This window comes from Mastomys coucha, unplaced genomic scaffold, assembly GCF_008632895.1.
Source record: "Mastomys coucha isolate ucsf_1 unplaced genomic scaffold, UCSF_Mcou_1 pScaffold17, whole genome shotgun sequence".
In the NCBI taxonomy this organism is placed as follows: Eukaryota; Metazoa; Chordata; class Mammalia; order Rodentia; family Muridae; genus Mastomys; species Mastomys coucha.
The window spans coordinates 9,682,100-9,698,723 of NW_022196899.1; the positions used below are offsets into that span (position 1 = coordinate 9,682,100).

The window sequence follows — 16,624 nt, forward strand, 5'->3', positions numbered from 1 at the left end:
CATTTATAACAGTTTTCTCTCTGAAATTAGGGAAACAATAGTGTAATTTTATTTTCAATATCAGGCAACAAAACAAGAGATTTTGATGGCTAGTTGAAGTGTTGCTAATTTGTTAAGACATTTATACTTGAGACCCAGAAAATTTAAACAAATAAATATTCTATTCTGAAAACCACAATTACTAATCAAAATTTTAGAGTTGATAGTCATATTTCTCTTTTTAAAATATCTAAACTATTAAAATGTGTATACAAAATTACCCAGAAAATTTTAGAAAAAAAAGTAAAATTGTATGGTTTCTTCCCCAAAACTGTTTTGAAACTCTAATGCACCCCACCTACCTCCAGCCCGCTCCTCCCTTATGATATTTAGAGATGCTTTATGAGATCATTACCATTAGATGTCATCATGAGAGTGATATTTTCATAGGGGCATTAGTGCCTTTGTAGGAAGAGAAATCCAAAGCTGTTCACTAGCCACTAAAAGACAGAGTGCAAAAATCTACCTGTCATCCACAAGCCAGCCAAAGGCTCCTAACCAGAACTCAGAAAGTTCTATGCCTTGATCTTAGACTTATAGCTTCTGAACTGTGAGAATATTTTCAGTTTAAATAACCAGCATCTGTTATAGTATGGGAGCATGAGCTAAGTAAGACACACAAAAATTGTCTAAGTAATAATTTTATCCCACATCAATTTCTGACCTAGTATATATAGCAGAATATTCCTTAATTAAAATCTCAAGAAACAAAACACATACAAACATACACACACAAAACGACCAACAATAACTTCAACAAAATAGCAGGAATTAGTAGTCATTGGTCATTAACATCTTTCAATAACAATGGACTCAATTCCCCAATAAAAAGACACAGAATAACGGAATGGATGCAAAAACAAAAAAATCCATCCTGCATACAAGAAACACACGTCTACATCAAAGACAGACATTACCTTAGAGTAAAAAGTTAGAAAAAATTTTTCCAAGCAAATGGCCCCACGAAATGAGCTGGTGTAGCTGTTCTAATATCCATCAAAATCGACTTCAAACCAAAGTTAATCAAAAGAGATGAAGAAGGACAGTTCATACTAATCAAAGGATAAATCCACCAAGATGACATTTCAATTCTCAACATCTATGTCCCAAATGCAAGAGCACCCACATTTGTAAAAGAAACATTAAAAAAGCTTAAATCACACATCAACCCTCACACATTGATACTAGAGACCTCAATTCCCCACTCTCACCAATGGATAGATAATGCACTCATAAACTAAACAGAGAAATAATGGAGCTAACATGTTATTAACCAAATGGACTTAACAGATTCATACAGAACATTTCACCCAAACAAAATAATATACCTTCTCAGCACCTCATGGAATGTTCTCCAACATTGAACAGTTACTTGGTCAAAACAAGTGTAAACAAATAAAAGAAAATTGAAATAACCCCCTGCATCCTATCACAACAAATTAAAGCTGGATTTCAGCAATGACAGAAATAACAGAAAGCCTACAAGCTCATGAAAACTGAACTCTATATTGAATGACCACTAGCTTGTTAGAATTCACTGAAAATGAATTCACAACTACCCAAATCTGTGGGAAATAATGAAAGCTGTGCTAAAAGGAAAGGTTCATAGCACTACTTGCCTTCATAAAGAAATTGGAGATATTTTATACTAACAATAGCACACCTGAAAGCTCTAGAACAAAAAGAAACAAATACACCCAAGAGGAGTAGAAGGCAGGAAATAATAAAACTGGGCTGAAATCAATAGAATATAAACAAAGAGAACATTATGAAAAATCAATGAAACAAAGAATTGGTTCTTTAAGAAAATCATCAACAAAGAGAAACCCTTTTCCTAACTAAAGGCAGAGAAGGAATACCCAAATTAAAATCAGAAACAGAAAGTGGGACATAACAACAGACACCAAGGTAATCCAAAGAACCATTAGGTCCTACTTCAAAAACTTGTATTCCATAAAATTGGAAAATCTCAAAGAAATGGACAGTTTTCTCAATGGATACCACTTACCAAAGCTAAATCAAGATCAGATAACTTAAATAGACCTATAGCTCCCAAAGAAATAGAAGCAGACATTAAAATCTCCCAACCAATAAAGGCCCAGGGCCAGAACAATTTTGCCCAGCATTCTATCAGAGTTTCAAAGAAACTAACATCAGTACTCCTAAAATTATCCCACAAAATAAAAACAGAAGATACATTGCCAAATTAATTTTACGAGGCCATAGTCACCCTGACACCTAATCCATACAAGGACTCAACAAAGAGAATTATACAACCATTTTCCTCATGAACACTGATGTAAAAATACTGATTAAAAAAATAAAAAAACAAAACAAAACAAAAGTAATCCACTGTTGGAGAGATGGCTCACCAGTTAAGAGCACTGACTGCTCTTCCATAAGTCTGAGTTCAATTCCCAGCAACCACATGGTGGTTCACAACCATCTGTAATGAGGTCTGATGCCCTCTTCTGGTGTGTCTGAAGACAGCTACAGTGTACACATACACATAAAATAAATAAATCTTCAACAAACAAAACACAAAACAACAAAAAACAAATCCAAGCCAATCATGGTAGTACATGCCTTTGGCAGAGGCAAAGTCTAGTCTGTTCTACAAAGTGAGTCCAGGATAGTCCAGGGCTCTGTTATACAGAAAAACCTTATCTTTAAAAAATTAAATCCAAAAACACATTAAAAAGATCATCATGATGAAGTAGGCTTCGTCCCAGACACACAAGAAGTATTCAGCACATGAAAATCTGTCAATGTAATCCACCGTATAAACAAACTGGATGAAGGACATATGATCATCTTATTAGATACCGAAAACAAAATGACAAATTCAACACCTCTTCATGATAAAAGTCTTGGGGAGGTCAGGAATATAAAGGACAAACCTAAACATAATGAAGGCAATTTATAGCAAGCCTATAGGCAACATGAAATCAAATGGAGAGAAACGTAAAGCAATTCCACTAAAATCAGGGACAAGACAAGGCTGCCTGCTCTCAATATCTATTCAATATTGTAATCGAAGTTCTAGATAGAGAAATAAGAAAACTAAAGGAGATCAAAGGGATTCAAATTGGAAAGTATTGCTATTCACATATGATAATATGTTATACATAAGAGACTCCAGACATTTTACCAGACAGTTTCTTCAGCTGATAAACACCTTCAGCAAAGTGGCTGGATACAAAATTAAAACAAAACAAAACAAAACAAAACAAAAAAAAACAAAAACACACACACAAAACCCCAACAATCAATAGCCCTCTTATATACAAATGGCAAAAGGGACTGATACAGAAATCAAGGAAATAATACCTTACATAATAGCCACAAATGCTACAAAATATCTTGGGTAACTCCCAAGTGCAAGACCCATATGATTAAGAACTTCAAGTCTTTGGTGAAGGAAATTAAAGAAGACTTCAGAAGATAGAAAGATCTCCCACGTTCATGAATCAGTAGAGTGAACATAATGAAAATGTCCATCGTAACAAAACCAACCTACAGATTCAATACAATCTCCATTAAAATTCCAACAGAGTTCTTTACAGACCTTGAAAGAACAATGTTCAACTTCATATGTGAAAAAAGAAAGAACCAAGGATAGCTAAACCAACCCTGTATAATAAAAGAGCATCTAGAGGTATCACCATCACAGATTTCAAGCAGTATTACAGAACAATAGTAATAAAAAAATGTATGGCCTAGGCATAAAAATAGACACATTGAATCGAAGACCCAGAAGTAAATTCATACACCTATGTAATCTGATTTTTGATGGAGGAGCCAGAAATATACAATGGAGAAAAGAGAGCATTTTCAACAAATGGTGCTGGTCTACCTGGATGTCTACATGTAGAAGAATAAAAATAGATTCATATCTATTACCCTGAACAAAAATCAAGTCCCAGTGGACCAAAGACCTCAGCATAAAAGCAGACACACTGAATCTAATAAAAGAGAAAGTGGGGAAGAGCCTTGAAAGCATGGGCATAGAAGACAACTTTCTGAGTAGGACACTAAGAGCACATGCGCTAAAGTCAACAATGATAAATGGGACCTCAGGAAACTGGAAAGTTTCTATAAGGCAAAGGACATTAACGGGGGGAAAACCACAAAAGACCTGTCAGCCTACAGGATGGGAAAAGATCACTACCCAACTCCACATCTGACAGAGGGCTTAGATCCAAAACACATAAAGGACTCTAGAAATCAGACATCAACAAATTAAATAATCCTATTAACACGGGGGGTAAAGACCTAAACAGAGAATTCTCAACAAGGGAATTTCAAATGGCCAAGAAACACTTAAAGAAATGATCAACATCCTTAGCCATCAGGAGAAATACAAATCAAAACAACGTCGAAATTCCATCTTAAAATTGTCAAATGGCTAAGATCAAAAACACAAGTGACAGCTTCTGCTGGGGGGTTGGAGCAATGAATGAAAACACTCCACCAATGCCGGTTGGGAGGGCAAACTTGTACAGGCTCTTGGAAACCAATATAGTGGTTTTTCAGAAGATTGGGAATCAATCTACCTCAAGACCCAGCTATACCACTCCTGGGCATATATACAAAGGATGCCAGATCTTATTACAAGGACATTTGTTCACCTATGTTCACAGCAGCTTTATTCACAATAGCCAGAAACTGGAAACAACCTACATTTCCCTCAACTGAACAACGGATTTAAAAATAAAATAAGTGGTAGATTTTCACAATGGAGTTTTTAAAAAAATAACATCATGAAATTTGCTGGTAAATTGATGGAACTCCTGAGTGAGGTAACCCAAACTCAGAAAGATAGACATGGTACATACTCACTTGTAAGTGGATATTAGTTGTAAAGTAAAAGATCATGCTACAATCTACAGACCCAGAAAGATTAAGTAGTAAGAAGGGCTAAAGGGGGGAACATAAGGATCTTTCTGGGAAGAGTCAGTGGGATAGAGTTTGCAGGTGGACTGGGGTCAGGTGGGGATTTTAAGTGTTGCAGCTTTGAAGGAAAATGCTCCAGTTACCTGGAAGATTTTTTAAAATGTTTTTAGGATTTACTAGTTAATGCTGTCAGTTTCCCCTCTCGTTTTGGTGATTTTTTTTTTCTCTACTGTTAATTTGGTCATTCTTGCATGTAGGGTATGTCTTCATTAATTCCTGCCAAATGATGTTTTTAGTTACCTACTATTTGTTGAGTGTGAACGATATTCAACAGGTGCGATTATCAAGTTTAAGGTTTTTAAAATTGTTTTATTTATTTACATTCCAAATGTTGCCCCTTTCCAGGTAGCCGCTCCAAAAGTTCTTCATCCTGTACCCCCTTCCCTTTGTCTCTGAGAGAGTGCTCCCCACCCTAACTCCACCCATCTCGCCCACCCAACTTGTTGACGTTTTTTTTTTTTAATCCTGATTCTCAAGTTTGCAAGTAAAAAATGTGGGAACACATTTCCTCCTCTCATATCTGTGATCTTACTATCGATCCGTAGTTTCCGATATCACTAAACCACAAGATGCTGCGATTGTCACAATAATAAAATTATTGGGAAACAAACAAAAAATAAAATTTTGTAAAGGATCTACTGCCTTCATCTTCAAGGCTCAGGTTTGTACAGGAAAGGCTTTGGAAAGGACTGAAGATCGGAATCCCAAAACCTTCCGGGACGCGGCGTTCTCCTACCCTTACTAAGAAGAGCCTCACAGTAGTTGCACCTGATTTAGGTGCAAATGAGACACCAGGGACCGGGAGCGCCAGCCCAGCCTGCAGGCTCCGCCTTAAGGCGGGACTATAGACAGTCCCGGGCCCCGCTCGCAAGAAGGAACCCGACTGCCCCGCCCCTCCGCGGAGAGTGCGTTACTAGGCAACGCCGTGCGGCGTCACTTCCTGCCATTTAAACTCAGGCCCACCCTCGCGGCGCCGGCCGGCCGCTCGCTCGCGTGAGTTCGCGCGCTCTGGGGTGCTGGGCGCGAGCGCCGCAGCTCCGGGAACTGGTGGACGCGAGGGGCGCCGTGGGCCGGGAGCGGAGTCCGCGCACCTCCTCTGCCGGCGGCCAGTGTCTCCTTGCCAGCGGGCAGCAGGGCCGCGGCGGTGATGGCGGCGGCGGAGCCCACGAGCTCTGCTCAGCCCACGCCGCAGGCCCAGGCCCAGGCCCAGCCGCCGCCGCATGGGGTGCCATCCTCTCAGCCGTCCGCGGTGCTCGCGGCGGGCAGCAGCCGCCACGAGAAGAGCCTGGGCTTGCTTACCACCAAATTCGTGTCCCTGCTGCAGGAGGCGCAGGACGGCGTCCTGGATCTCAAAACGGTGAGCGGGGATGGGGAGGGCGAGGCGGGAGGGAGCCCGGTCCACCGCCACACGCCGCCGAGACTACGGACCGGGAGATGCCTGGGGCGGGGAGGGACTGGGATGGATGCGGGGCCCCCACCACCGAGTCACCGCGCGGCCCTGGCCACAAAGAAGCGCCCCGAGCGCCCAGGAGTTCGCGCTCTGCTCTGGGCGCACTTAGCGTTGGTTTGCTGTTGGAAAGTGATGTCTTAATGGACCGCCATGCAGAACTTCTTTCCTGTTTTCTTCGGAATGAAAGAAGAAAAAAGAAAACTTTCCACACCTCCGCTGAAATGGTTTATAGAAGGGGAAATTCTTCATCGATGCTTGGGAAGTAAGATTAGACTTGTTGACTTAATTTGGAATCTTTTTAATGTCTAGACCTGAGATTCGCGGTCACACGGAGAGGGGTCATTTTGTGCCTTTCAGATTAAGCGGTGGAATTACTTAGTAAACTTTATCTGGTTTTATAAGGATTTTTGCTTCGTTCTTTGCTAGGGTTCGGATTTTTTCAAACAACAACATGCATTTAAAGCTGTTCAGTCATAGTGATTTAACCGTTCCTGGCAAGACTTGGAAGGTTTCCACAGCGTAGGATGAGGAAAACAGTGTGGGATCGTGCGAATTAAAATTCAGCCAGTGCACGAAGGTTCAGAAAGAGCCAATACTTTAAACAAAATTGCTAGTTTACAGTCACAGTGGATAGCCTCTTGTGACTCCTCATAGCACCTAGAGACTGAATGTCGTACCTAACCTTCCTGGCTTAAAGCTTTTACCATCCTCAAGACTTTGGCCAAGGCATTGGAAATAAGAGTCTTAACTGGGCAAGCCTGCCTTCCAGAACTCTCCTGTTGAGTGTCCTGTCGGTGGCTCAGTGGGAGGCGCTGGCTTTTTGGCACTTGGATTTCCCCCTTTTCCTGGGTTGTAGATGCCAGTTGGTGTCCGTTCATATTTGGAAATGTTATCCCTGGGACTTTTTTCCACTTTTGAAAAATTCTTTGTGTTCCCCCCCCTCCACCCCACCTCCGACGACTTCTTTCCTTCCTTAAAAGGGCTTTAATGGGTCTCTACCTTGCTCAAATTGTAATGAATTCAAGTGGTACCGGTTTCCAGTTTCACTGGCATTAATGAGGTCAACAGAGAAACACCTGATGTTACAAAACACCCTTTGAAATCTGCTGTTCAAAGTTAAATTCAGCTGTAGTGGATGACTGCATAAAAATAGTCAGAATTTCGGGTAAAAGTGGGGTTTGATGGTTTGTCCTGAAACATGCTCAAACCTCAGAAGATGATGAACTCTGCCCTTCTAGATTTGGTTCTTTGGCTGACTTCACATGTGTGGCAGCAGGTTCCGGCACTGGATAGCAGAAGTTGGATACTCAAGAGTCTTTGTTTTCTGTTATCCGGATCTGTCCTAAAGATTCAAAGACTTCTGTAGTAATAAATAAATTATTACTTAAAATAATGAGTAATGACTTACAGAGACCCGTCTACCATTCTTTTTGCTAGGTAGAAAAACATTTTACTTATACATACTGAAGTATTTATTCCTAGTGATGCTTCTTATAGTATATATCATTATGAGAGATTAAGATATTCTAATCATACATGTTAAAAATAGCCCTATACTTATAATAAATTTCTAAGTGGAGGTTTTAAAACATGCACTTTATTTTTAATACTCTTTAATTTTTGTGAAAATCACAAATACAGAAACATATTAATTTTTTCATTACATACCCGGAGTGTCCATTAAGTATTCAAGACTGTAGAGGGTAAGCCTAATATCCCACTCAAATGTGTGCGTGTTACACTAGACTTAGGGAAGTTCTAGTTTAGCTGAGTGAGATGCAACATTTAAACTGTACTGTTACTTTCTATGCTGTATTGCCTTTAAGAACTAGTAAGTCCTTGAAAATAAACCTAAGTTTTATGTATCTGTTCTTTATGGATTCTCTTTTTGTAAAGAAAAATGCCTAATCTTACTCCCTTAGAGTAAACCAACATGTTAAGTCATGGGAATCTGTCTGAAAAGGAGAGCACCGACGGCAGGTTCTACAGAAACAGATTAAACTAGTTTTTATTTTTCTGTAGCTTAATCACTGAACTGTTAAGGAGTATGAGTGTGTTGCTCTGAAAATTCCTGTTCTGTTCACTTTACAGGTGAGTTTCTATGTTTCATTGGCCATTTTAATTCCATCTTGAACTTTGCAAGGACAATCTGGATTGTGTATGTTATGTTATTGCTATTATTGAAGTTACAGATTACCTGAATTGCACCTAAGTATTCTCTCCCAGATCCAGACACATTCATAACAAATAACATAAATGATAAACACCTAGGAAAGGCATAGTTCAGCCTCGGGCTTTTAGTAGGTAACAATATTTTTGAGGTAATTGGCATAAGGAGGGATGTATGGAGTGCAGCGAGCCTTCCTTGTTTGCTTGAGGATTCTCAGGCCAGCCCCACTCCTGGGTATATACCTGTGGAATTGAAAGTGGGTTCCGGAATAGGTGTTTGTGTAATCTATGCTCATGTCAGTGTTATTCAAATAGTCAGAAGTTGGGCGACTCGGATGTCTTTCAGTGGATAATCAGATGAGGTTCAGTGAGTGACTGTTCTGTTTTTTTAGAAAGAAAATTCTGACATGTGCAGCAGAAATGACCCTTGAGCACATTATACTGAATAAACAGACAAATGCTGTAAGATTCTTTCTTAAACATTTTGTGTATGAGTTTATGTCTGCGCTGCATATGTCTATGGAGGCTGCAGAGTCCATAAGATGGCATCCGATGCCCTGGACTGGTTACAGATGGTTAAAAGCCACCATGTGTATGCTGGGAATTGAATCTAGGTCCTCTGGAAGAGCAGCCAGTAAGTACTCTTAAACTGCTGAACCTCCTCTTCATCCCTGAAGTATTTAAGAGTACTCAGCTTCTTAGAGACAGAGTAGGAGAGTGTCTGCCAGAAGCTATGGCAGTGTAGAATGGGAGGTGAGTAACGAGGCTGTAGGCTGAGTCGTGCTCACTTCTTGCTGCTCTCCTGACCTCCAGTCATTAAAATGGAACTGCATTTGGAGGAAGGTCCTTAAAAAGAAGTCTGAGTTAAATGTGTATCAGGATATGCCCTAATTACATCTTATTCACGTCCCTATGACAGCAAATTAAGATACACAGAGACAGAGGATTTCGCAAGTAGATCATGTGAGACCTCAACAAGAGGGGGAAAGATGGGAGATGAGGGAGAGCAGTGTCAGATAAGATAATGGGGTGTCAAATAAGAAGAGATTAAATATAATGACAGATGTCACGGTGAGATTTTTCTTTATATGTCAGCCAAAATAATAATTATATAAAAGGATTTTCAAACTATACAATTGTAGATATAGGAAAACAATCTCTAGAGATTTCAATTGTAGATTTCAGAGGATTACTGTGGTTTTCCTAATTAAATAAATACTGTCAGATATCTTTTTTTCTCTTTGGATTATTCAATGGTGACCTGTATAAGAAAAATAGAAGTGAACTTTCTCCAAACAGTGTAAAGCCTTTATATTTCAGAATGCATACAGTGCAGTAGCAGGCAGAGCAGTCAGCACAGAGGGTGTGTTTAGGTGCAAGTTCTCTGCAGTACAGCCTTGATACAGATTGAAGCACACTGTGTCAGCAAACGGTGCTGCTTTAGGAGGGGGTCCTTATGTCCTTAGTGTCAGCAGTTCTCTGGTATTTCATTTCCTTGTTGATTTACAGCCCTTACAAACCCATTAGAAACAAAATGGCCTCTCCCAGGAATTTTCTCTTTCACCCTAAGTACTCCTGCTTCTTCACCAGTTTATAACATTTTAACATCTCCAGTGTAAATGACCTTCTCTTCTTTCTCCTCTTTGTATGTGTGTGGGGGGGGGGGGATTGTACATGTTTGGCAAGTACTGACACTACTCTTTGGAATATTCTTTCTTTTTAAAGATTTGTTTATTTGTACTGTCGTTTTGCCTTGTGTGTCTGTGTGTCCTGCATTGATTCCCCATGGAAATCAAGAGGTTGGATTCCTTGGAGCCGGAGTTACCCATGCTTATTATCATCCTTGTGGATGCTAGGATCAAAACCCAGATCTTCTGGAAGAGCAACAAGTGCTTTTCTTATCGCCTAAGCTCCCATTGTTTAATGTTTAAACAGTATTCTATGAGGTATTGTCAGCATAGGCATAAACTTTAGAAATTAAAATTTCTGCTTTTATGCCATTTTTTTAAAATCTCCTCTTTATTGGAACCTATAGACAAGTTGTATTTGAAATTCTCTATTCAGTACAAGGATATAACTGAATTCATATGTACAAGTCAGAGTGTTTTAAATTGCATAAAACTTGTGTCACAAGTTTGTTTCATGAATAAGGATTAATGTCAAACATTGTCGTTATTTAGCCTTTTGGGCTTTTCTATAAAATGAGAATATCCACTTTCCAGAGTCATTGTTCTGCCTTAGGCAGTGTTATGATTTACCAGCAGGAGTGCCTCGGTAAGTCGGAGCCAAGGTGTGACGCACAGAGATCACACCATGCAACAGGTCCCACTTGAGGGGTCTGTTGGGGAAGTGGGGTTTGCAGAGGCTGCCTGTAAGCAAGGGAGGGGAAAGAGCAGGAAAAGAACGTACTGGCTTTTTGTAAGGGATATGGTGTGTGTGCATAGGGAAAATCTCCACCTTGTGGCAACAGTGGAAATGTGGTGGCTGATGATAACATGCCACTGTCACTCAGTTACTGAAGGTGAATTCAGGAGTGGCATTTCCCACAGATAATATCTGTGGAGTCCTGTTACAGTTACCCTGTTGCTACAGGTTAAATAAAAGTATTTTGTAGATTAATTATGAGTAGAGTTTGAAATTAGGCAGTAGTAACTAAGTAAATGGATGAATATAAAATGTCATGTGCCATGTCTGAAGTGTTAAAGTTTTTATTCTTATTAAAATATTTTCTGGCCCATCTTGGTGTGTCACTTAAGATCCTTTTGCCTTAGTACTTTGAGATTTATTTTTTCTTACTTTTTTGTATGCGTTTGTGTGACTGTCTGCCTGTAGAGGTCAGCAGAGGGCATTTTGAGCTCCCTGCATGGGTGCTAGGAATTGAACTTAGATCCTCCAGAGGAGCAGCAAGCACTCTTAACTGAGCTATTACTCCATCCCTTCTCATCCTTGTTCTTGGTGAAATTTATTTGATTTTATACAGCACTGCAGTTAGAATACTTTGATTTTGAATTCTGACTCCTATCCTAATATAAATTTCTAAATCTCAATTATGCATTGAATGCACATTTGTTAACTATTGTGAGCAGAGAAGAGAATAAAGAACTTGCTTAGTAGGTAGAGAATCTGAAGTACAGGAAGTTGTCTGAACTCATTTTTTATGTGACACCCTGTAAATGGAATATTGTGGCACTTAGATCCTGCCATATTATTCTGTCTGTAGACATTATTTACCTCCGATTTGTGAGACAGACTTTAAAAATAACTAATATTTAAAGGGGAGATAGTTTTCTTCCAAAGGATTGCCTTAGGGTTTGTTTGTTTTTACCATAAACTGAGTTGTGTGATAGATGCAACTTTTGTGGCTTTCTTTATAGTTCCCTTTTTTGACTATCAAGTCCCACTATAGAAAATGTAATCTTTTAAAAATAAACCTGATGCCCTGTTTACTAGCCATAGCATTGAAAGTTGTGATGAGGGTAGTGATTCGGATCCCTGCCCACCTCCTTGGTACACTTCAGCAGTTTGAGGGCTGGAAAAAAAATGCAGTGATGTCACATGTCGTAATTTGAATGAGAATGACCCCTATAGGCTTAAATATTTGACCACAGGCCTCAGTTGGTGGCACTGTTTTGGAAGCTAAGGGGGAGTGGCCTTGCTGGAAGAAATACGTTACTGCTGGCAGTATGAAAGAAAAAGGCCTTCTGCCACTGTTGTTTGTGCTTTTTACTTGAGCTTGTGTTTGAAGATGTGAGCCTTCAGCTTTCTGCTCTGGCCAGTGTGCCTGCATACGGCCATGCCTCCCTGCCATGATGTAATCTTATTATCCCTTTGGAACCATAAGCCAAAATAAACTCTTCTTTAAGTTGCTTTGGTCATGGTATTTTATCACAGCATCAGAAAAATAATAGATTAAGGCTCCCTTTAAATTCAGGACACTAACTTTGAAGAGCAGTAATACTGTCTAGTACTCCTTGTGCACTGTCCACTATTTTATGTCAATATTTCACTTTCTCCTCTCCTCCCATCCCTCCACCCCAAAGCTGATGAGAAAATCAGACATAGTAGGAAGGAAATATCTGCTCTATCTTGTCTACTAATGTGTCTGTATTTGCACTTAGCCCAGTGCTGGGCAGTTACTAATATGCCTTTCCTCTGCTTCATAACAATCTCCTTAATTACTGTCCTTCCGCCTTTCGGTGTTATTACCTCTCTTTGTCAAATTAGCCATATCAGCTTATAAGTTGAAATAGCACCTATCTTTAAAAGAGAGGGAAAAAAACTTCTTGTAGACTAGACAACTCCTGTAGCTATGGCCTCCTCTCTGTTCCTTGTTGCAGCAAGACACTTGAAAGACATTGTCTATACTATCTTTTCCTCTGTTCTTAAAGTTTCTCCATGAGGTCTGCCTCCCCGACAAAATAGTTCTGTTCGAGGGAATTGGTGGTCTCTGATCACTGCGGTTACTGCCTCACCACAGTGCATGCATGGCACGTTCATCCTTATACTCCCTCCCTTTGCTTCCACTATTCCTGGATGCATGTCACATTGTGTCAGTGTCAGGGGGCTCTTCATTTTTCACACACTTTATCCCCATGTTAGGTGGATCTTGTGGATTCCACCTGTTCCTCACATGTCTATCACCTGAAGACAATCTAATTGATGTCTAGCTTGTGTCTCCCTTATAACTCTGGCCTCTCCTCCATTACCTATGCTCTTTTGTCCAGTGATCTCCTTTTGGATGTTACAGTGTCTAAGGTTAAGGTCCTGCGTTTCATCACATCAATATCTTGTTACTCTAACATTCTCTAGACTTCTAGGGAAAAAAACTACCAAGTTTTTTGAAAGCATTGCTAGAACCATCACTATGTTACAGATTTTTATTTCTTACTAATTTTATGCTCCTGGGATGGAATAATTCATCCATGCTTTCTTATGAGCTTATAAATACAAATTATTATTAAATGAGTTCATAATTTGTATATATAATTCTGGATCTCCCTATTCCTTAGTTGCCAAAAGGCCCAGCTATATAAGAATAGGCTGTCTTTTGATAAGATTCTCCTTCTGAATAAAAAAATAGAAAGTGACAAAGGCTGAAAATTAGTAGTTCTTCCTCAACTTAGTACATAAATTGACAAGGAATTACTACTATGTTATTTTTGTTGGCCTTTTGTTATGTCCTTTTTTTTTCTTCTCTCCAATATCTGCTAGTGTGTAAGTGGAGTAATTTCTCTGGTATTGGCAAAGTCTAGAAAGTGCTTCAAATATATCTAGCTGTTTTTCTAAAGACATTGAGTGGGTCGGATTTGGGATTAGACTCATGTTGTGACCTTGATAGTCAACATTCTCTTTGATTTTAAAATATAGACATATTGACTACTATGCTTTCTTTGTTCTCTTTGTCTTAAACAGGCTGCAGATACTTTGGCTGTGAGGCAAAAGCGAAGAATTTATGATATCACCAACGTCTTAGAGGGAATTGATCTAATTGAAAAGAAATCAAAGAACAGTATCCAGTGGAAGTAAGTCACAAACCTTACTCAAACACTATACCTGATAGAAATCAAACTTTAAACTTTTCCTTCTCCCAAATGCTCAGTTTTGGTCCTGTGATCACACAGCCCTGTCTTCCCTGGGACAGACCTTTGGCCCTGCCTGTCTGCCCATCGTGTGCTGGATGTTCCCTGCCCTCTCCACTGATGTATTAGCTATGATATGGTTGCTTGCTTATGACAAATACTTTCTGTCTTTAAAACTGCTTTCTTTGGCCTTCATTTTTTTTCTTTGTTAGAATTTTGTCCAAATACCGGAAGTTATAGTTAACTTTACCAGCACCTTATTGTACATTAGGAGAGTTTTAAATTTAACTATTAGAACTGATATGATTTATATATTACTGTGGGCATTGGTATTTTGCTTGCATGTATGTCTGTATGAGGGTGCCAGATTTTCTGACAGACAGTTGTAAGTTGGCATAGGGCTGCTGAGAATAGAACTTGTGTCCTCTGGAAGACCAAGCAGTGCTCTTAACTACTGAGCCATTTTTCTAGACCCCTGTCAGTAAAATTTCCAGCAAGTGTGTTTAGAGCTTTGGTGTTTAAATTTTGTAACGATTTTAATGTTTGATTTTCAGAAGAGTGTAAACTCATTTTGATTAACCTATAGGTCAGATTTATTACTATAAAAATGAAATGATATTAAATGGGTGTCTTATCCTGTGAGTATTCTTATGCTTTTAAGGGGTGTAGGTGCTGGCTGTAATACTAAAGAAGTTATAGATAGATTAAGATGTCTTAAAGCTGAAATTGAAGATCTAGAATTGAAGGAAAGAGAACTTGACCAGCAGAAGTTGTGGCTACAGCAAAGCATCAAAAATGTGATGGAAGACTCCATTAATAATAGATATCCTTCTGAGTAAGTTACATATATAAGATGCATAATGTGTGTGTATATATATATATGTATATACATATATACAGTGCATATATATACATATATACAGTGTATATAGTATATACAGTGCTTTTTTTAGTCTCAAGTGAGTTATATGTTTATGCAGTTAAGTTTTACAAATGAATATAACATTTTATAATTTTATAATATTTTAGACTAGTATTTTTTATTTTAGTATGAGAAGAGGTTTACATTTTTATTTTATTTTTTAAGTTAGATTGAAATTTTTTTTAATTTTTAATTTTATTTATTTTTTTTTAAAGATTTATTTTATTTATGTGTATGAGTACATTGTAGCTGTACAGATGGCTGTGAGCTATCATGTGTGTGGCTGCTGGGAATTGAACTCAGGACCTCTGATTGCTCTGGCCCCACTTGCTACGGCGTAATTCACTGTAGCTGTCTTCAGAAGCACCAGAAGAGGGTGTCAGATCTCATTACGGGTGGTTGTGAGCCACCATGTGGTTGCTGGGATCCGAACTCAAGACCTTCGGAAGAGCAGTCAGTGCTCTTACCTGCTGAGCCATCTCGCCAGCCCCAATTTTATTGTTTTTACATTCCAGATTTTATCCCCCTCCTGGTCTACCCTCTGACTGTTCCCCATCCCATCCTTATGCCGTGTCCATGAGAAATTCCCCAATCCTCAAACCCCCACCCCACCAGATCTCTAAATTCCCTGGGACCTCAAGTCTCTTGAGAGGTAAATCTTCTCTGACTGAACCCAGACCTGGCAGTCCTCTGCTATATATGTGTTGGGAGCCTCATATCAGCTGGTGTATGCTGTCTGGTTCGTGGTCCAGTGTCTGAGAGATCTCTGGGGTTCAGGTTAGTTGAGACTGCTGGGCCTCCTACAGAGTCACCCACCTCCTAGGCTTCTTCCAGCTTTTCCCTAACTCAACCACAAGGGTCAGCAGCTTCTGTCCATTGGTTGGGTGCAAATATCTGCATCTGACACTCTCAGCTGCTTGTTGTGTCTTTTGGAGGGCAGTCATGATAGGTCCCTTTTTGTAAGCACTCCATAACCTCAGTAATAGTGTTAGGCCTTGGGGCCTCCCCTTGAGCTGGATCCAAACTTTGGGCCTGTCGCTGGACCTCCTTTTCTTAAGGCTCTTCTTCATTTTTGTCCCTGCAGTTCTTTTAAACAGGATCAGTTATGGGTCAGAGTTTTGACTGTGGGGTGGCAAACTTATCCCTCATTTGATGCCCTATCTTTCTGCTGGAGGTGGCCTCTACAAGTTCCCTCTTTCCACTGTAGGGCATTTCATCTAAGGTCCTTCCTTTTGAGTCCGGAGGGTCCTCCCATCTCCTACCTCCCAAGATTGCCCGTTTCTATTCTTTCTACTGGCCTTTGGGGCTTCAGTCCTTTTCTACCACCCAGTACCCCAATACTCCCTCCATCCCCTTTCCCACCCAGGTCCTTCCCTTGCTCACCCACTTATGATTGCTTTCTTCTCCCTTCCGAGTGAGATTGAGGCATCCTCACTTGGGTTCTTCAGTTTGTTGACCTTTTTGAGTTCTGTAGACTGTATCTTGAGTATTCTGTGCGGGGGGGGGGGG

The 16,624-nt window shown here is 39.7% G+C and overlaps 1 protein-coding gene across 2 annotated transcripts in view; it reads left to right on the forward strand.

The window, feature by feature from the left end:
* Positions 1 to 5,958: 5,958 nt before the first annotated feature.
* The window catches only part of E2f5 (E2F transcription factor 5), a 19,096-nt gene continuing 8,430 nt past the window's right edge, over positions 5,959 to 16,624 (forward strand). The window contains exons 1-4 of one of the 2 annotated variants that reach the window (XM_031376360.1): positions 6,238 to 6,352; positions 8,468 to 8,536; positions 14,027 to 14,136; positions 14,855 to 15,016. In XM_031376360.1, the coding sequence (XP_031232220.1) occupies positions 14,994 to 15,016 (23 nt within the window). In that variant the 5' untranslated portion in view covers positions 6,238 to 6,352; positions 8,468 to 8,536; positions 14,027 to 14,136; positions 14,855 to 14,993. Of the gene's footprint in view, positions 6,353 to 8,467; positions 8,537 to 14,026; positions 14,137 to 14,854; positions 15,017 to 16,624 lie in introns of both variants that reach the window. The other variant, XM_031376359.1, reaches the window with a different exon arrangement.